At 37.3% G+C, this 21,872-nt stretch overlaps 1 protein-coding gene across 1 annotated transcript in view; it reads right to left on the bottom strand.

Annotated features, from left to right (window-relative positions):
• GRXCR1 (glutaredoxin and cysteine rich domain containing 1) overlaps positions 1-20,906 on the bottom strand; it is a 36,666-nt gene extending 15,760 nt beyond the window's left edge. Inside the window, exon 1 of the mRNA XM_068679312.1 lies at positions 20,496-20,906. Within this exon, the coding sequence (XP_068535413.1) occupies positions 20,496-20,891 (396 nt within the window). The 5' untranslated portion in view covers positions 20,892-20,906. The remainder of the gene's footprint in view (positions 1-20,495) is intronic.
• Between the last annotated feature and the right edge of the window lie 966 nt (positions 20,907-21,872).

Raw genomic sequence — 21,872 nt, 5'->3', positions numbered from 1 at the left:
ATAGTGAATTGCTTCATTGACCTAAATCAATGGCTGATATGCTCTTCTCTGTCTCAAAATATCATCTTTCAACATCTCACAGTGTTCTACTGAAATATGCACCTCTTGGCTTTGTAATTAGATACTATCAGACCAGCAAAGTATCTCTTATCCACTAAGTTGGCTGAAGAAGGAATCTAAAGTACATTACAAACCCTGCACCAAAAGATGCTTCAATGAGTAAATGCAACCTAAAGAAAATGTTGTGCAAGAGAAAAGATGTATATATAGATATATGTATACATGAATGCATGCGCATATAATTTATATATGTTTGCATATCTACAAGTTTTAAATTAAGCTGTTCAATTCAAAACTGGTATTGCATAACTTAGGGCTTGAATCAGTATCAAAAATTGGCAAGAAAAGTTGTGGTCTAACAGTAGTTTTCTAATTATGATTTGTTTTGGATTTTCATTTTTATTTTACACTCAAAAGGGATGGCAACTATGACTGACTGTTGAAGAAATTTAGCAGAAAACAAAATAAACATTTAATTTCTTCAAGATTGAAAAGTTTGCACAGTCTTTTGACTTTTAAAAGATTTCCAAAATCTGTACTAAATGTGTACTAATATAAATGTGTTCTTTCTGAAAAGTTAACACAAAAAACAATCACCACAATGGTTTTTTGTTTTGTTTTGTTTTTGTTTTTTTACATGACATTTCCTCAGGGCATATGTGTTTTCCAAAATGCATAGTATTTAATGAAAAACACCAGGACACTCTTTAGATGAAGATGTGTAACGTTCTTTGAAAGAGATGGCTGGAGACTGAAGGCTTGTGGTCTAGTGAAAACTCTACAGCATTATACAGTGCTAATGGAGTTGTGAACTAGTCCCTTTGGTCTGTCATTGTTGGTTGTCTATTTCAAATTAAAGATGTAATGGCATTTTTCAGAAAGCATTGATTCCCAGGACATAAGACCTCTTGCAATGAATGGATCTCATGTTCCAAAATAACATATTTTTCCTTGGCAGGTAAGGTCTGTTTATGCATACTGAAGGTATTGCAAACAGCCATGGTGTGCACTCTCAGTACAAAATCACATTCCGTTCCATTTCACTGTTTGTAGTTCAAACCCTCCATAGACTTATGCAGCAAAAGCACAGCGTTCACTTATTTTTTAATTTAAGCACTCTCTAAAGTGCTCTATTATGTTAAGGCTGGTAGTTCTGTTTACATTGTCTTCAAGGACCTGGCACTATGTCAACATTTGGGAAAATTCAGAACTCGAACTTTATTAAATACAAGAATCTGTGCATTTTAGTAGTGCACTGTAAAATAAAGACTAATTTTCTGAAACATAGCAGGTCATATACTCAAATCAAATCATGTCCTGACCTTCACTTAAAAGTATCACTTTGATAGCACTACACTTTTTCTTATCTGGTTTGGTACTTGCAGGGACCATGACTGTAGGACTTGGAGTTTGTGACACCCTGTCATTGCAACAGTGAAATTATATCACCAGTTATCATACTCATAACCATGAGTAGGCTGATAAGATGTATCAATACCAATTTACAAATGACAGCATCAAGAGCTGCACCCCTAAACTAAGTAGACAGAGAGACTGGAACAGTCTCAAACACAGACAGTAGTTTTGTTGTGTTCAAGAAATTGGTTCAGTCACTGTTTATCTCAGTTTTCAAAATAGCACAAGTACTTGTGTGTCTTTTGTCTGCCTACTTTCTGGCATTCTTCTCCTCCACAAACAGCAGCCCTAGGAATATATCCATTTCCAAAAGCGGTACAGGAGAACCTGTTCTTCTGCTTGATTGCATGTTCCAAAACAGGCATGAAACATCTAATTTTTTATTTGTTTCAGTTTTGGGCTGGTTAATTCTGAGGAGCTGGTCACAGTTACAGAGAAAGGCTGAGATCCAGCAGGAAACTGAACTGTTTAATCTTCCAGCTCCCAGGCAATTCTTGTCTCTCTTGCCTATACATCCACCATACAGTGCAGATTGTAAAGTAGCACATTTTTACCTCCCTAAAGCTGGCATCTTCAAAATTGCTCATCAACAGCAATATAAAATAGATACAGGATTTCATTATGCTTAAGGCATATGTATAGTTTCTTTACAGAGGTCTGTAATTCATTTTTACTTCTCAGATCATATGTCAATATTGTGATTTCAGATGAAAATAACAAAAATAGTAATAATGTTACATGTGATTTTTATATAGTTCCTTTCTTCCAAAAGAATCCCAAGCCCCATTTTATGGGGGGAAAAAAAAAGAAAAAAAGAAAAAAAAAAGAGGCCTGTCCAACCCCTCTCACACCATGTATATGTGCATTGTGACCCTTTCTGTTCCTCAAATAACACAACATAGCATTTTTTCTGACACTGTAGGTCTTCCCACATACTCTCCAGCACAGACTGCTGTGCAGGAGGTGTCAGAGTTTTCACTTCAAACCAGAAAAAATAATTGCAATATCACAGCAGTGGAGTACAGGGTGTGACCCTGCTTCTCCCAGCTCTTTGTAATGCTTCAGCTATTCATGAAGTTCATGAAGGGTTCATGAAGGGTTCATGAAGTACAAAGACTACATCTGAGCTCACCTCCCAATGTTCCTGTTACCATTCTTCCTGCACGCACTCATACAGCCTGCTCTCAGGTGACCCCACTCCAGCTAACAGAACAAGTTATCTCCCTCAGGTTCGTGGTTTCTGCTATACCCTGATGCCTCCGTTTGCATGTGCTTTCTAAAGCCAAAACTGCCTGCTACCAGCATTACACTGACTCTGGTTGAAAAAAAATATATATATAAATAAAATTTGAATATATAAAATATATTTTGAATATATATTTGAATATATAAAATATAATTTGATTTACTTAAGGAAGTCAGCCAGTGCAAAATTTAATAGAGTGTTTAAATTTGTAGGGGAAAAAAAAAAAGAGCAGTGTCTGTCCATGCCTAATTGGATGTTATTTATCATACTTTGGGATGCCTATCAGTATTTTCTTATTAATGTATTTATTCCTTTTTGCATATGATAGGAATAAATGAGGCCTTTGAAAATTAGAAAAAAAAATAATTTCTCTGAGTAATTCTAATCTATCCTGAAATTCTCCCTGGAAGAAACCTCACTGTGACATAATGCTTGTTTTCCTCTTTTGCTCACTCACTCTTTATTTCTCTCTCTTCATGCTTACCAATTTGACATCTCCAAGAAATCCTTCCAGAAGAACAGGGAGAGAGTTTCTGGGAAGTCTCACTTGGAAATGTTGAATGGGTTTGCAAGAAAAGAGAAGGATTTCATTGTTGCACAGTTTCACTGCCCACAAGTATTGAAAGGGAAGAAGCAAAAGAAGCCAAAAATAGATTTGCCCTCAGTAGTTTACACGAGGCACTAGAAGTTATTTGAAAAAGGTTCTTTGGTAGCAGTGTCCAACAATAATTTAACATCATACAATGCTTTCAAATGTTCTTGGCTTTGGTGAAAGAGGCCTGAAGACAGAAAAATTGTACCTAGATTGTCTTGTAGCAGCTGCTTTTAGGTAGTCTGGGGTATGGGACAGGTTAGAACAGGCAAAAGTTTAGTTGTTTACACTAGATGAGTGTTTGTCTTCTGCACCTTACAGATTTCATCAGCCTGGTAGATCTTATCTTATATATATATATATATATATATATATATATATAAAAGCTGTTGCAGAGATCTCTGTGATTGTTTCTTAGCATCTCCTTCTCCACTCATCAACATAATAAAGACACCAAGATAAATACAGTGTTAGACTGCACAAGAGAAATAATAAAGTAGTAGAGCTAGACAAATGGTCCCACAAGTAACCTTGCTACAGTTGGCCTGTACTGACTTTAGACTGCTAATTGTTTTGAAACTTCCACTGCCAGTACAAAGTCTTTATGACTGCATCCACAGTGGAAACATCTGGCACTTAACTCCAGACAGTGCAATCTGTTAAGTTACAGCACTATCTATTAAGATACAGCAGTATCCACAGAACTTAATATCAGAAAATTGTTATCAACCAATACAATCACCATTCAAAAATAATGTTTATTTATAGCCAAGAACTTCTACTGCAATTTTAAGTCAGTAGTCAGGTAATATCCAAACCAAGTTTCAGCAAGGTATAGAAACACTTTCCCCTTTATTTACAAAGTGTGCTATGGGATCTTACACAGAAACAGATACCTGAAACCTTTCACACTTATTATGATTTCACCTACAAAATGATTTTCTAGTGACAGATGTTTCCAGAATTAAGTAGTACTTAAAATCAGAGTTTAAGTGTTGTCTGATCACTTTAGTTTCTTTGAGTATATCAATTATCATAAACCACACAAAGCATCATTCTGGGATGATTATTTTATATCAATTTGTTTGATTAATGATATAGATACATTTGGAGTTTTTTAGCCAGTCCAAACTGACAACCGGGATTCATGTCAGTATGAGGAGACATGGTGGAAAGAATGCTGTGCACCAAGTGAAAGACATTGAATTTATAAACTGAATAAAACTGCAGTAGTTCCTAGAATTCATTATGATAAGGAGAAATATTTATCACTTGATTGGAAATAAGTCTCATAGAATGATTTTGCAACCCTAGGACCATCATTTTCTTCAGTGCATATCCATGAAGTGACTTCACCTGAGTTGACAGTTTCTCAGTGTGTTTATTTTACTATATACAGTGTTTGCTTGTTGGGTGAACAAAGTGGCCTCAAAGCAAATGGAAGGTACACTTGCTTTTTCTGATGTTGATCTTCATCTTCGCTAAGAGCTCGATAGCTTCTCAACTTTCTATAGCTGTGCCATTGTATAGTACAGTTTTGTTCTGTCATTTGTTAACTAATTAACTGTAACATCATCTCTGAAATGAACTGTTTGGGAAGGTGAAAGTAAAGAAAGTTTAAAACTGCTCTCACTTAAATCACCTATTTTAAACTTTCTTTACCTTACCTTTCCTGATCAATCACTTCAGAGGACCAAGATTTCCTATACAAGAGCGGTGGTATTATTTTACTTACAAATATAACATTTGCAAAGTGGATCTTTTGAGACAATGAGCAGCACTAACTTCTAAGAGATTTTTCTTCCAGTAAAACAAAATTTCATTGGGGAAATGCTACAATTTCCAAAATATGTTTTACTTCTAATATATGTTTTAGAGTATGTTTAACAAGAACATGTTTAATACCTGCATTAACCTATACAGAACACATCATGCAGAGAGCAACACCTGTCCTAACAATAATTTTCTTTGGCAATAAGATATGTCATGTTCCTTTATGTGCCTATTTTATATTGAAAGATTTATTGTAGTTAACTGTAACCTTACATACAACCTGGGAAATAATTGTTCTCTACAGGTGCAGTGGTAGAAGAGTTATAAGCTAATTTTACTAACATTTGATTATCTGCTATGTTTGATAAATGGCTTTCAGCTGAACAGTCTGAGTGGCATTATAAACAACTTCTCTTTGATGTATTTGCTGGATCAGGAAATTGAAATCTATAGTTCTACAAAATTATGTTACAGTCTTACAGGAGATATAAGCTCTCTGATTTGCTTCTGGATATACATAACATAAATATACGTATACATATATATCTCACATTGTTGTTATTCTATAAAAGAAATAATAATTAAATTTGAGTAGTTTGTCTTAAGAAGTAGGCTGTGCTAGAGAAATTCTGAGGAGAAAAAAAAAAAAAATAGTAAAATTAAAATGTTGTAGCTGCAAAATTTTTCCAAAACCTCAAATTCTCTTGTTGTCAGACTGAAGTCCTAGTTGAAAATTATTCTAGAGTTTTTTCTAGATACAACAAAGTTAGGAAGAAAATTCCCCATAGAGGAGAATAAAATATGGGTATTTTTAAGTTGTAAACCTCCTGTATCTACAAGAACATTATTTCTGGAAGACATAGCTTGTGTTGTGACATGCCTGTATACAGCCCTAATGCCTACAAAATTGTATAACATTATTTTGCTTCATGAATCATTTGGAAGTCTTTTAGCATGAACTTTCACTGCATTAAGTTATCTTGGTGATGGCTTATGATTTTATTACTTCAAAGAGAGGCAGAACAGCATAACGGTTTATGCAACATTCGTTTGACATGCAAAAGATATAAACATTTCTAAATATCTGGAAAATTGGGAAATCAAATAAAGTGTGAAAACAGAAATGGTGGTTCACAACATATCATTCCTACCAATTTTCTGTGTCTGCTGACAGACAACGGAGAACAGGCAAATTGGAAGATCATTGCTACTTCTCTAAAGCACCTTGGAAACAGAAACTAATTACTGTAAGAGAGGAAAAAGAAAAAAAAAAAATGTCTACTGCTCTACTGCATATCACTTAGAGAAATGTTGCCATCCGTAAATGAAAAATGTATGAATGTATGAATGGAGCTGCATAGCATCTGCCTACCGAAAGATACCTCTGTAAATAGTGTGGAAGACCAGAGAACTCAAACAATGGATCACAGATGGATCATGAAAAGAATGTTAATATTAATTATGAAATTCTAAAGAATTTACAAGTCCTGGATATCTAAGAATTAGTCTTTATTCTTAGAAGAAGATTTGACCTAGATTACACCATTTAATTTCCTATTGCTTAACGTTTATGGGATACTACTTGGTACTAAAAGTTATATCTAGAAGTATGGAAAAGAATTATTATTCAACATTTGTTCTCTCTTCATTTCACCTTTATCTCCTTATCACTGGGAACAGGGAGGTACAGATTAAAATGAGAATGGAGTTTCAATAAAATGCAATTTTTCTCAAGTTTAAAAAACACTCTGATTTTATGTGCTTATTTTTTCTGAGCCTTTTTTTTTTTCTGGTTCTAGTCAAAACAAGAAGATGGGCTGAAAATAAAAGAGAGCATGTAAGTCAACTTGAAAGAGTTGTGACTAGTTTTTTGTGTTTCACCACTTGCCCAAACAGAAATGCTAAACTTATCTAGAGTTGATTATATTTGTCTGTGTTCACAAAATATTTAGAATTGCTAATTATTTTTCTTGCATGTTATATTACTCTCAGTTCACATTGTAAGGTTCCTTAGGGCCTTGCTTTCTAATAATATGAGTATGATTTTTCAAATATGATTACCCGTCATGAGTAGAAGCATCTTGTTCTGCTAATTATTCAAATGCTGGGGTTAATTCTAAGGATTATTTACACTTCCCATGATGTCACCCTGAATTACTAACAAAACAAACAAACGAAAAATAAAAGCACAATTTAATTGTCTTAAACAGATTTAGGTCTCAAATCCTATCTTCAGAAATAAAACAGCTTTTATTCTTGCTTATGTTTATCACACTGTTCAAGATATTTGAATATTGAGTTGTCTCTCCATGTAGAGCATGTCTCTCCATTGTACAGCTTGTGTCCTGTTTGAGAATATCCTATAAGTAAGGATGGCCTTAGCCAGAAGTGAAGCAAAGCAAGACTTTCTGAGGGTGGGCAGATAAAGATTAAGCTGTTTTAGAGCACAGATCATGTGAAAAAGTCAGCAAACAGCATGGCTCTGAGTCCTGGTTTGAGCATGCTGGTCCCATCTGTCTGTAATCACTGCTGCTTCCCCCAGTGGAACATTTCATACTTTAGGGTTGTGTTGATCAGCAGCAAATTGCTGTCATGAAAATGACTGTGTCTACTCCAGCCCATTTCTTTTTGGCAGCAGCTTTGGAAAACCCTGTTTATTGTTCTCTGGCAGGCAGATGAATTTTAAAAGAAAAGGTTGCTACTCCTTCCTATTTTGGCAGGTTGATTTCTGCTTGAATAAATAATCGCTCTTTCTGTTTTCTCCTATCTTTCACCAGTCACTCACTCATCCTTTCTAAAATATCCCCTTTGTAACCTTACACTGCTGGAGAGATTGATAGATGCTAATAATAGTGTAATAATGCATACATGGATCTCTGACAATCATTTTACATTTAAACACATCCAGGTGCAGTTTGCTCACATAGTGATTCTTCCAGCAGTTCCCAAATGTCAGTTACAGTTTGTTTAATTAAAAGGCATTACTGCTCTATGAAAATGAACTCTAGCCTGTTGAGCTTCTTTCAAATGTAATTCATCACACTGCTGACTGCATAACAAACTGTTTATCAGGTGGGAACCTGGTCATGATATTATATGCTTCTGTCTTCTTGGCCAACCTATGCTTTGTGTGGTGAATGGTTCTGTTTTCCTAAGACTTGCCTTGAGTATATCACAAAAAAAAAATAAAATAAAATAAAAAAATCAGGAAACAATGCAATAGTCCATGACATTGCACTAGTGCTGAAAAGGTTAATTTTTCTAGTGTTAAAGATACTGTGTAAGTACAAACCAATATCAAGGAAAGCTCTTATCAGTTAGATTTAAGTCAGCTGAAAATTTACCTTTAATTACGATCAATTACAGACTGATCAAAAATCAGTCTGTCTTACACAACAGAACTACTGCTCACTCAGAACAGCTGAAGAAAGCAATAGCATAAATGGATTAAGTTGCTGGTGCCACTTCTGAACTGCAAGTAGCATCAGTAGAGAAAATTCTAAATTGTAATCCATTCTTCACAATTTACCTTCCTATTTTATCAAATGGCTGGACTTGATGATCTTATGGGTCTTTTCCAATCTAAATTATTCTATGAAAACCAGAGGAAAAATTTGAATGAATATTACTTTGATTTGGGATATACCCTGGAGTTTTTATGCTTGGTGGATAACAAACTTTCTGTCAAAAGTAATTTAATCTTTTACTTTATTCCTGTGAATGGCAACTGGAATGAGATGCACTGGCATCTTGAAACTCACAAGAAATGTTGAGCTAAACTGGGAAACCAGCACCCTCCTGGCATGCATAACTTTCATTTCCAAACTTCTGCCACTGATGTGGAAAATGATTCCCTTTTTCTTTCCCACTGTTCTATACAATTTAACTACTACCTGAAGATATTACTCATCTGGGTTGAGATAAAAACAGGCTATTCTGTAATGAGTTGAAGTTGTCATTTGTACTTCACAGTCAAAGAAAATGCAAATAATTTTTTCAGGTGTGCAGCGAGCATACTCACCCCCAGGACCACAAAGCACCCTGCTACCGCTAATGAATGTTCCACAAGTCTCTGAATGAGACAAAGAGCAAAGTTGAGCAATGCTTAGCTTGACAAAATGCTGATGAAGTGCTGACTCGGTCCTTGCTCCACAACAACAGAGAGCCTTATCACTCAATACACGGAAGTGATGAACAGGAATGTCTTCAAGTTATAGCACTACTTAGTTCTGTATTAACACTGAGAGATAAAGGACCCTGTTTCCCTGCTAAATTACCTAACATAATTGGAACTATGCTTTCAGCTATATCTTCATTACTTAATAATATCTAGTACTTTGGTACTTTCATCTTCAAACTCTGAGTAGTTAATTACTCATTACACACTCAATCTTTGTTTCTTTAAATTAAAGAGCCATGTGCATTGAACACATAAGGTGCATCATTCCTTTTCTTATTGAATGGATTCCAAAACCAAAGGCAGAGATGGATATTTTTATGTAGACAAAGAGGATGCAACTCCTAGACAGCATAAATATACTAGCTCTGCCCTGGAATAACCCATAGTGTTATTCCTAGCTTTGATGTAAAGAGGTACAGATGACTCATCCATCATTTCTGTGTGAGAAAAGTAGATTATATCTCAGTGCAGAACAGTTATAGGTTTCTTGTTGGACAAAAAAAATAAAAAAAAAAAGTTGTAGGCTTTTTATTTTTTTGTCCTTTTTTTAACTAAATAGATAAAATGTCTGAAAATCAGAATGTAACAGGTTGTATGCTTCAAATGAATACCCCAACCTGTTAGCAAATAGCTGCCAATGTAGTTGTTCTGTAAATCACATCTGTAGTTGGTGAAAATTTTTTAGCAGGGACAGTTTAAGCAGCTTTATGCTCTAGTCAAAAGCAGAATTTGGTCCAGAGATGTATAGTTTTAAAATAAAAAATACATTTTTATTCTTAAAATTATATTTTCCTATAATAATGTACTTATAATAGGGATATAATCTATATCATGTCATGTAGTTAAATGTGTTGTGGTCAAAGAATATGAATAGAAATGGAGATGCTGGAGTGATTTAAGTTAGCTATCTGCTTTTCTTTTAGAGCAACATTTCCCTGTCTTCTTTGCATAGGTATTATTTAATCCCCTAAAAAAAAATAAAAAAATAAAAAAATAATTAAAAAAACCCACAGTGAGAACACTTATTCTAATATCGTATCACATCTTCAAGCAATGTTGAGACTCCATACTGATTACATTTCTGTTTGCTACATACTTTTCTACTAATATGATAATTGATACAGGATGAAAGAATGGTCAGAAAGGTCACTTGACATCTTTTCTTTGTCAATTCTTGCCTTTATCTGTTGTGACTTTAAAAGAGAGCTGCAAGAGTAGCTGAGATAAAACTGCCTGTTGGAAGGAACTGCTAATATTGTTGGATGATGGTGGGATTTAGAAGAACAAATGACTTCTCCATTACACATTTGGAAATCTGATTGAAAACATCAGCCAATACCTGGAAAGGGAAGTTCTCAAGATGCAGATTAAGATCTGCAATAGATGGAATGAGTTCTAGCAATAATGGTTAAATCACTCATTATTCCCTTCTTTAATCAGGAAAGAATGTTTCCTGTCTCTTGTGGCATTCTGCACTTGAATACCAATGAAATGCTTCACTGATGCCCGTGTGGGAAGGGAGAGTCCTTTGCATTTAGGTGCACTACATCAAGAGCAGGATGTGAGCAGCTGGGCAGGAAAAGAACATATTTTCTTTTAAAATCTGCAACTGTGTATGCAGGTTTAGAAACTGTCCACTTTCCGATGCACATGCACAAGTTGCATGGGGAAATACATTTTTATTAAATAATATTGCACAACTGTTAAAATTCATTAAAATATTAGCAATCAGTGGCATTCCAAATATCTTACCAGGGTCAATCTCAAACAAATATTTTTTTGCCTTTGCACCAGCATTGTCTGATTTGTCAGTGCGGAAGATAACACTGCATTTTGTTATCAACTTGTGCAGTTATTGGCCAGTAAGCTTTCCCATATTTCTTTGTGACAAGGGAAGGAAGAGTGAGTTTTCATGTGGCATTTCTGTGGTATGGAAGACATACTTCTCTGACATTATTGATGGATGGTGTCTCTAGATATAGTTCCAAAGCAAAATTGTACTAAAGTTGTTAAAATGTTTTCCACAATTTATACTAGCAATATAGATGGCTTTTCTGTCATCTTTCTTGTCATGTGTGAAATAAGTCTTTACCTCACTGACTCCAGTTGCTCATCTGTGACCATTTCTGTTGCTTTGTATGACGGAGGTTGTAAAGACCTGTACTGTGGCCAACTCTCTACAATATGACTAACCGTTCCAAGCAAAAGCACAAGACTGCCTCTTTGGTTGGGAAGCTGTATTTTTCCTACTCCTTTTCAAAATCAACAGGCTAGGGATGTTATCCTAATTACTATTTACCTTATATGATGTGGAAAATTTTAGCAAGATTTAACTTTTATGCTTTGTAATAACTAGCACTGGATGTTGCAATGAAGAGGGGTTTTCATGCCTGAAAGTCAAACCTTTTTCTTTCTGGCTGCAAATTACATTCTTAAGCATATTTCATTGCTCTTTAGCTACAAACTTATGATGCTGCTGAACATTACAGCCACAGGCTAAAGTTCCACCCAAAAAGAGAAGTATCTCTATAACCACTTCTTTCTTTCAAACTGTTAATCACAAACCTTGTGTTGGTGTAGTGTGTAATAAACTGTCGACAGTACTAGACAAATGTCAGAGCAGGCTGCTGACAGACCAGAACAGTCTAGCAAACATTATCTGCAAAGAAACATGGCTTCACTTCTTCTCTCTTAAGAAATGAGATGACACATACATGACAATTAAATTGGCAGCAGGTGACTCCTGAAATGTGTTTTTGGTCAACTACTAAAATACACTTTACTTGGGTCATTGTAACAGAGTACCAATAAAGCATGTGTACATTTAATGTCGACTAGCTAGTCTTTGCAAATACTGGTATTTCAAAGGGTTTGTAAATCCTAATTCAGATTTGAAGTAGTTCTGAGATCTGTAAATTACATGGAATCGTAATGTAATTAACTTGTTAATAAGTATTTTTGTTAATGCCTTTTATGGCATGAAATGAAAAACATCAGTACACACCTGGAGAACCATACCGCTAAGGTGAAGAAAAATTCTAACTCTTTGAAGCTAAAATTTTTTGAAATAAATGAGCTCTATCCACATCATTAATATATTTTTACAATTGCACAACTGTACCGCTGTGCAAACTAATGACAAATTGGCCCGCTCTAGCAAAATCACAGAATCACAGAATGAAGGTTGGACGTGACCTCTTAAAGGTCATCAGTCCAACCCCCATACTGAGTAGGATCACCTAGAGCACATTGCACAGGATGGCATCCAGATGGGTTTTGAATATCTCCAGAGAAGGAGACTCCACAACCTCTCTGGGCAGCCTGTTCCAGTGCTCTGTCACCCTCACAGTAGAGAAGTGCCCTCTCATATTCAGCCAGAACCTCCTGTGCTTCAGTCTGTGCCCATTGCCTCCTGTCCTGCCACAGGGCACAACAGAAAAAAGACAGGCTCGACACCCTCCCCTCATATATTTATGCAGATTGATGAGGTCTCCCCTCAGTCTTCTCTTTTGCAGGCTAAACAGGACCAGTTCTCTCATCTTGTCCTCATACAACAGGTGCTCCAGTCCTTTAATCATCTTAGTAGCCCTAAAATATTTGCTTCCATGTTTGCAAATGTAACTAAAATATACATCACCTAAGACGTACAATAAGGACCCTTAAATGTCTTGTTGCAAGGTGGTTTATTTGCACATAATCATTAGATCTAAATAAACAAGACTGATGCTAGTAACTAAGCATATAGGATGGTTCATATTTGTAGACAACTGTATTTCAACTTTCAGCTTTAAGTGTTCCACAGACTTCATTTGCCCTGTGTCAAAGGGATGAAGATATCTATTGGCAAGAGGACACAGCAAATGAGCTAGCAGGCAGCGTGTTGTACCATATCAAAGAAGAGAGAATAACCTAAATTCTTCTTGATGGTCCTAGTTTTAAGAATACTTTGAAAGTCGTTTTTTCCTAATTGTCTTCCTGAGTTACTGATTTGAGCTTCATAGACAAAAAAAAAAAAAAGTTATTGCTGCTGATTAACATTTAATTTTAACCAGTTCATCATTCTATCTCTGTTGTAAGAGGCCAACTCTCAGAAAAAAAAATAAAAAAAAATCATACTGTTAGAATAAGCAGAAAGAACTTCTGCACTAATATCCTAAGAACTTTTTGATAAGCAGTTTACTTAACATTACTCTTTTTCAATCAACAATAAGGCCAGCTTAAAGGAAGAAGAGGCATTTTCCACATTCATTCAAAGGCTGAGCACCTTCTTGAGCAGCTCTGCAAAGTGACATTACGTAAGAATACTAGAGCTGCAACTGGGCTCAGCACCAGTGTTTATCTAGTATTCCAGGTCATCTACCAGACAGATAATTAAGAGAGGATAGAAAATACATATGGTATTTCCCCCTAATACTCTCTAAGTTTATGATTCTTTTCAGCTCAGACAATTTCCTGAGGGCAATATTTTTAGGAATACTACTTCCTACAACCAGGAGGCACTTTTTTCCATATGGCATTTGTGTTCATTGCCTGAGAACAAGCACATTAGTTCTTTCTTTCAAAAAGAAAGCAAATGTTTTTGGTTTTGTTTTGTTTGTTTATTTGTTTGGTTGGTTGTTTTTTTCAGATTTAAAGGGAGGCAGAGAGTGGCAGAACATGGTTACTTGCAGTCTCTCAGGTCATGTCTACCTGGATTCAGTCTGCTCTCTACCTCCTGTCCCTGACAAGTAAGTCACAGGTTCCAAGCTTTTCTAGGACACTTTATTGCTGTAGTAATGCCATCACCTTATAATGTGTAAGACTGGAGAGAGAGAGAGAGAGAAATGCGAGTCAAGTATAGTATTTGGGATGACAAGTTGAGACTCAGCAAGCCTCTCCCCCACTCACGCTCCAGCAACTTATTCATGCTGTCTTATGACTGCTTAACTGAAAGTACTACTCCCACCACTGCCTCCTGCAGACACGTTTTGTAACAAAGCAGCATCTGCTTATGTATATTTTGTGTAGGATCCGATCCACCAGGCATGCTCAGAGGACACCTACTGCATCAAGCCCTGAAGGTGAGACAAGCAAAGGAACGCCTATTTTGTGGTTCCCACAGGACATGAGTAGGAGGTACCTGTCACGTCTTGTCAATACCAAGATAATGAGGCACATGGCCAAGGCAGATCATTAGTCAAATTTTCATTAATAAAAGTTGTTTGTTTGTTGTTTTTTTTTTTGCCTTTGAGACAAGGTGGCAACAAAAGAGGGGTTTGGAAAATCAATTTAGTTGTAAGTCCTTATTCAGAAGCCTATTTTTTTTGAATCTATACCTAAAGTCTTGGTTCACTCTAATATTACATATATGTATTCCATACATAAGTATTCACTGCAGTATAAGCATATCTTCTTCGCTCTGCCCTTTGTTATGCAAAGAATAAAGCCAGAGGGTGAGACTTATTAATAAATCACTCTGCTTGGGAAAGTAGCCACATGGTGTAGACTTCACAGAGCGAAAAATGTAATTGTGCTGTCCCTCACAGCCCAGGGCAACAGCTCTGCTTTTTCATACAGGCTGCTCAATCTGCTTGGACCACAGGTCCTTAGACCCCAGCTGGGGTGAGTCTGAGACATCTCTATTCAGTACCAGTTAGTTCTTAGAAGTTGCTTTCTATCAGCAGAAGGGAGAAGGTGAAAACAAAGTGCAAAATGATCTCCCCACTGCTGCTCCCATCCTGCTCCTGCCAGAGTCTGGCTGTGCATGAGACTCAAGTGTCAAGGGTGTTCACAGACCAGTGCTAGGAAGTGTCAATACAGTCTCTGTTTCAGGGAGGGCTGGTGTGCACAGATAAGCCTGTTGAGGTTCAAAACTGCACCAATCACATTACTGATGCCTGACTTCTGATGCAAAATGCACAAAGGCTGGTTCTCGGTTGCCTTGCATTTTGTGATCCTGTCTACCTGTGCTAAATGAATAAAAACAGTACAACCAGTGGGGAAATGCCAGTTCAGTTTTATAACATTTTGCACTCATCTGCAAATGTAAGTGTGATTTCAGAAGCAAAGTACATGCTTATCTGAAGCAGAACCATATATTTACACTGAGCAGAAAGGTTTAATTGTCTGAACTGTCTATGGGGTTTGCCTCTGCTCTGAGTGTCTCAAGAATACAGACTTCTTTTAAGGATCCTTTGTTTGGTGCTTTATAGCTGATTTATAGGAGAATATGAGAGCTGATTTATAGGACAATGTAATAACAATATTAATATCCTAAGTACAAACCAACCCCAGGTTCCTGTTAAAAACTGACAGACCTGAAAATTTGTCTTTTTGAATCAGTGTAGCTGTTCAGCAACCAGCTCTGGAAATGACCATTTTTAGCCGTCATGTAATCAACTGAATTAATTGAATCACCGTCCCACGTGTTGTGGTTGAAGATAAAAGTACTTAGGAAGGTACAAAGGAGGAGGTGAAAAGACAGTTTGACCATTCCAGTAGTGATCCAGATGACCTGTTAACACTAATTTTCTGTAAAAAAAAAACTTTTTTTTTTTTTTTAGTCATTTGACTCTCTGTAATTATAACTTTTCCTATTCTTAGGTGGATTTCAGTGTTACACTGCTCAATACTTAGTTTTCCAGATTCATGAACACTAAGAACAAACATTTGAACTTTATATCTCAGAGAAGGTAACTCACTGGGGTGGCAAAAACTGTGGCTTTAGGTTATGAGAAGGTTTCCCTGCCATTGCTATGGACAGGTACTGGGAATCCAGCATGTCAATTCCTTCTGCGACCTATGCCTGTTTGGGAGTCACAGGACAGTGTCTATGGATAAGAATATGAAGAGAAAGCTCAGGAGGCCTCTAACAAACTTAGTCCAGTCCTGGCATAAGTTTTTGAGTTCAGAGAGTCCAATGATGCTGGAGAATCAGGAGCACAACCAACACTGACCATCCACCAAAGAAACGTGGAGGGGAATGAAGTTACATCATGACTTCTCCAGTAAAACCACAGACATCTTCCTCTATCTTCTGCCCATAGTTTTGGGGATTGCAGTGCTACACTTCAGAGGATGGACTGATATACAGTGTGCCACCCAACCTAAGGCCTTTGCTTTTATTGTTACACCAGAAACATTCTTATCAGTACTTTTCAGCGCCTGCCTTTTTTGAAAGACTGTTGCTTTTGTCGCTGTCTTTCATTTTATTTTCTCTGTGGCTTGGTATTAGCCATCCCTTCTGGTTTTGTGAGATCTGCATGTCTTGCAGTGTGTTCACTTCTCCAGATCACTAACAAACAGAGATGGCAATGAATCTAACCACCCCAGGAGCTTTCCTTCTCTTAACAAACTCTATCTGATTCTTAACTCTATCTGATTCTTCCTTCCCATCTCTCCCTCTAAATATTAATAAGCTAATCCTTTATCTGGCTGAATATTGACTTGCACTTTGTAATGTTAAATGCTAGCTCTACCTGTGATACTGCACTGGAAAATATCATTAAGACCAAACACATTATGTCCCTCTTCACCCATATCCATTCTCATGCAATGTTCAGAAAGGCATTAATCAGGTCTGTTAACCAGGCCTGCCCTTCCATAACAGATGTCAGCAGGCCCTGCCTGAGAATGAGATCTGTAGCTAATTTAGCAGAAAGTGTCCTCTCAGAGCATACTGGAAGGCCAGTGTAGTGTGTAAGTGTGGGATTAGAGGAAAGGACCCATGATGAAACTGGGAATGAGAGGAGACCTGTGTGAAAGCTCTGGCTGAGCTCCATTGCTGTGCACAGCAAAGTCTCACATGAAAAAAACATTGCACTACTTAGCAATATACTGGGCAACCCGAGGACTTTTGCTCTGCATCGCCTGGAAGCCATCACAGGGACAGCCTGTTCAGACACCCAGACACACATACACACACGCAAAGTAATTATGAAAAGAATTAAATTTATTTCAAGGAAACAAGAATAATTTATGTTCTGTTTCATATAGGAAAATATAGGATGCATTCAAACCTATTCATATTTAAACGATGTCCAGGTTTCAGTATTAGAAAACAAACACTTTAGTTACATGAAGAAAATAATTACTTTATATATTCAGAGAAAGAGCTTATGCCCCAGTGTAATCAGAAGGTCACTTACTTAGCTCTGGAACTGCCAGTGTGGTCAGATTTAATATTTCAATTAAGATAATTTCATTCATGCTGAGAAGGTGGATGACCAGGAAGACCAAGAGCTCATGGTCCTTTCAGGGTTTTGAACCGTGCACATTTCTCATGGATAAAATATTTCTGACTATCTGAGCACTGCAGTGTCAGCCTGTACAAATGAACTGAGGCCACCCCTCAGGTCCCAAGTGAGGTGGATTTGGCTGCTGAATGGGCATGGTGGTGGGACAGGATGGACACAGGGGAGCCCCAGCAGCCTACTTGCTCCAGGAGATGGTTGCTATGGGAATGTTCTCCTTGTGGCATCACCCCTGGAAGAAAAAGGCTGGAGGGGTTGAAGACCTGGGAAAGGTCTTCTATGGGGAAGACACTGTTCCCCATAAACGGGGCTGGCGTCTTCCTGCATTTTTGTCCCTAACACTTCCTGCCATGGAGCAGAGATGCTACCCTAAGCACATGCTTCTCTGCCCCACACCTGTGCCCCACACCTGTGCCCCACAGCTGTGCACGGATGCTCCTGCTGGGCTCCCCAGGCTCCTCCCAGGGGGAAGGGAGACGCAGCTCCTACTGTCACTATGCCACAGCAGCTCGTGTCCAGAGACAGTCATTGGCCAGGCTAATGCATGGGACCTAGTTCATTTTAAGAAATGCCTGAAATTGGAATTTAGTGGCTGTGCTGGTGATGGAAGTGCTTGGCATGTGGTTGCAGGAAGATGTAGCTGGGGCTGCACATCTATTTGGTGGTATATATATATTCTCAGGCCAATCTTGTATCATAGAATAACAATTTTTTTTTTTCCTCTACAAATACTGCCTGTATGCCTCACAGTATTCACATTCCCAAAAACTCCAGAAGATGTGAGGTTTCTGCATGAGACTGTTGTGGGAAGGAGCTGTCTAAACCAATTCTGTAGAAAGGCTGTAGTTAGTAAATGGGGAAAAATTAGTCAAAAAGACAAGTATTCAATGGAATATCAAAAATATGTAGGAATGCTTTTATCACAGGCATACTAGAAGTATTTGACTTCTTGCATACATATTTTAGTTAATAAGTGATCTATTAAAACTAAATAATAAATGTTTGCATTCAAGAATTTATCAGTACTCAGTTTAGGATTGTCAAGAGGTCATGAACATACTTTGAGATTACAAATAGCTGCTTTGACACTGATTCTGAGAATTGTATGATGAGGTCATCTACTGCTGAATCAACAAAGGGGCAGAAACAGGCTCTCATCAAGGATAAGAGATTCCATATACATTTTAGCTGTTGTTATACATCTGCTGTTGCTTACCCAAGGGAAGCAAAACATGTAATTGTAGATGTTCTCACATAATCAAGTGAACTTAGGAAAGTGCCCAGATCAAGGGATTTTGAGTTATATCTTTTTACAGTGACATATTTCTATCTTAATATATTTTTGAATCCAGAATTGTTGTTGCTCTCTACATGGTATTGCTGCACAATAAACTGTCTGGAACATACTTACAGAAAACTAGAAATTATCTTACAATGTTATCCTAAAAAAATTATACTCCATTTGTAGCTAGACAGAGTATGATCTTATTTCAAATCAGGATCAGGCCATTCCAAATCAGCCCCAAAGACAACTTCTCTGTTTAGCTCTTCTCTGTGCTCACCACGTAGCACAGAAAATTATATCACAATATGACATAAAAGATATGCAAACATCCGCCCATTTTCACTACACTTCAAACTTTATCTCTAAGGAAACAAGATCTTGTAGGAAAATAACATGGAGCAGGGTCTGGAATCAAGGTGGGAGAAGAACACAGACATGTCCCGGCTAACACTTCTTAACTCATATCTGATTAGAAAAAGTCCCCAGTGAGTTTGTCAGAGCGGGGAACTCAAGGGCAAAGTTTTTGGTGAGTAGCTTGAAAGAAAGCAGTGCTTTCTCTGAGTGCTCTGTGATATAAAGAACAAACCACAGACATTACAGATGATTCATCATTGAAGAAAGAGTCATCTCACGCAGAAACATCAGTACTGACAAAAAAAATAGGTACAGCATAGGGGGTGAGTTCATATTCAGAAGAAAGAGAATGCTAGTCCACAGCCATTCCTAAAGTATTATGAAATGAGTTAGCTTCAAAGTAACAAAGAACTTTTAGAATATTTAATTTTAATACAAAAAGCCATTGTTACTAATATCAAATTCCCCATGATTTAAAGCCGCATAAATTATTTTAAAAGAAGGCACTGAAGCCAACTATAGGCTAATTTAAATGAGCATCATAATTCTGGGTTCTAACAAACTTTAGAGAGAGTTTGGTTGCATACCTGTTCCTTTGTTTGAGTATTAATGACTAAAAGACCTGAATAGTTATGTAGATAAATTATATATATGAACTAAATTTTTTAGAACTTTATCTTGAATTTTCTGAGGCCTGTATTTCTCTGCCTAAGGGGTCAGCATGGCACATACTGTTTCAAATACAGATATTCTACTCCTTCAATAAAATGAATGGAAATCAGACATTAATAAAAGAGACTAATAAATTAATAAATGTGACTAAGATTTCATTCCTCTGAAATTTTCATGTGGGAAAACAGTCATTGCTGCCATCCTGCATTTAATTTGATCTACTTTGCAGATTAAACACAATGGAATTTAAAAGTATACATATTTACATGTAGGGGACAGTAGATAGCATTGCAAACTCATTAGTACTAATACAAGAGAGGTGGAAACATGACACATCCTTGTACAGATCCCCTATACAGATCTTTGGTAAAGCCCCAGTTAATTCCTCTGTTTTGTTTCTTTCCTGGTCTTGACGTGAGAAGCACAGTATACCCAGTGCTCGTAAGCAAATTTTAGGTCAATTTTGACAGAAAAATATCGCAGTCAGCTTGGAGGGTGGAGCCAGAAAGAGCAATGAGACTGTGCTGAGAAAGAGCAGCCAGCAGCCAGCAAAGGGGAGGAGGCAGAATTGAATCCAGATCCTGAGAAATTGTCAAAGAGAGAGATCTGGACAAAGGAACAGAATAACGTGCAACATTAAAAGGGACAGATACTGGGCCTAGAGCCAGCTGTACTGCATCACTTACCTGAAATACTTTTGACAGATTGTCAAAGAGGGCTTGACCAGCGCTGACTTTGTGCTTGACACCTCTGACAGTGCCATTTTTGCTGAGAATGTTGACTCGCTTTGTACCAAAGCCCTTCTCTTTAGCAGCTCTGACTAAAATAAGCAAGTCATCCTGCTCGTTTTCATTCTCATCACACTCAGACCCGACGTGTCCATTCTGCTGCCCTTCCACCTCACTCAGACGGCTGGTCTGGTCGGTCTCCGAGCTACTGGCATATTCAGAGTCCAGCGAGTCAGTGGCCTCCCCATCAGCATAGACCTCCTTCAGCACCCTCCCGCTGTGAGAGGATGCCACGCGGAACCGAACCTTCCTCGACAGCCTCTCGCCTTCCGCCTTCACCTCGCTCTTAAACATCTTCTCTTCTACCGATATAAGCAGTTTGCATTGTTCCACTGTAGTGCCCATTGGATCTGCCAGTTTGTCACGCTTACCAACAATACCAGCACTGTTTCCTGCTGACAGGGGTTCTCATATTAAGCCAAAGAGGATCCCCAAGAACCTACACTGCTGTTCGGCAGTTAATAATGGATGTGTTTGTGCTATGGTTACCTTTAAACTAAAACCCGTAAAACGATATCTTCAATTAAATATTAAAGAACCATTGTGTAGTTTTTAGCACTAAAGAAGAAAGGGAGAAATTATATTAATTGAATAAAAATTCAAACCTACCCATGATAAACCCAATAAAAGACATTACATGAGTTTATATAAACGTAATTTTTGTTTGCTGAGGAAGGCAAAAAGGAAGAAAGAGCTTTCCACGAGATTTATAGAGTCACAACTGCTCATGTACATGACACCTGAGGTGAAAATCACGAATTTCAATATCAAAGAGGAGTCAATGATGGGCGCATCTTTCATCATGATATTTCATTCACCTACCAGTCAGACCTCATTCGCCAGTTTCCTTTCTATATAAGCTTACAGAGGCCTACAGAGGGGAGCTATGACAGTACTTGGAGTTGCTGGCATTTACATAAACTAACAGAGCAGTGGAGAAGCAATTAGTCTCAATTTGTTGCAGAATAACAAGGTGATATTAAACAAAATTTAGCCACTGCTGTCATCAGACAGTAACTATGGTCTCTGTTCTGTTTTGGGTTTTCAGTGGACTGGAATAAGGGAAACTGAACAGAAGAATAGGAGAAAGCTAATTAATTGGGGCAACATGTGTCAAACAAAAGAAATGTAGGATAAGATGGATTACACAACAGGAGAAGCAAAAATGTTCCATACACACTCTTTACAGCTTCTGAAATTATCTAAATAGGGCTAGAAGGCACCTAAAGAAATCACTTAACAGATTGCCTACTCCAAAGTTAACTATATCTTTAC

Source organism: Anas acuta, chromosome 4 (genome assembly GCF_963932015.1).
Source record: "Anas acuta chromosome 4, bAnaAcu1.1, whole genome shotgun sequence".
NCBI classification, from domain to species: Eukaryota; Metazoa; Chordata; class Aves; order Anseriformes; family Anatidae; genus Anas; species Anas acuta.
This window is presented reverse-complemented; position numbering and strand designations above follow the sequence as displayed.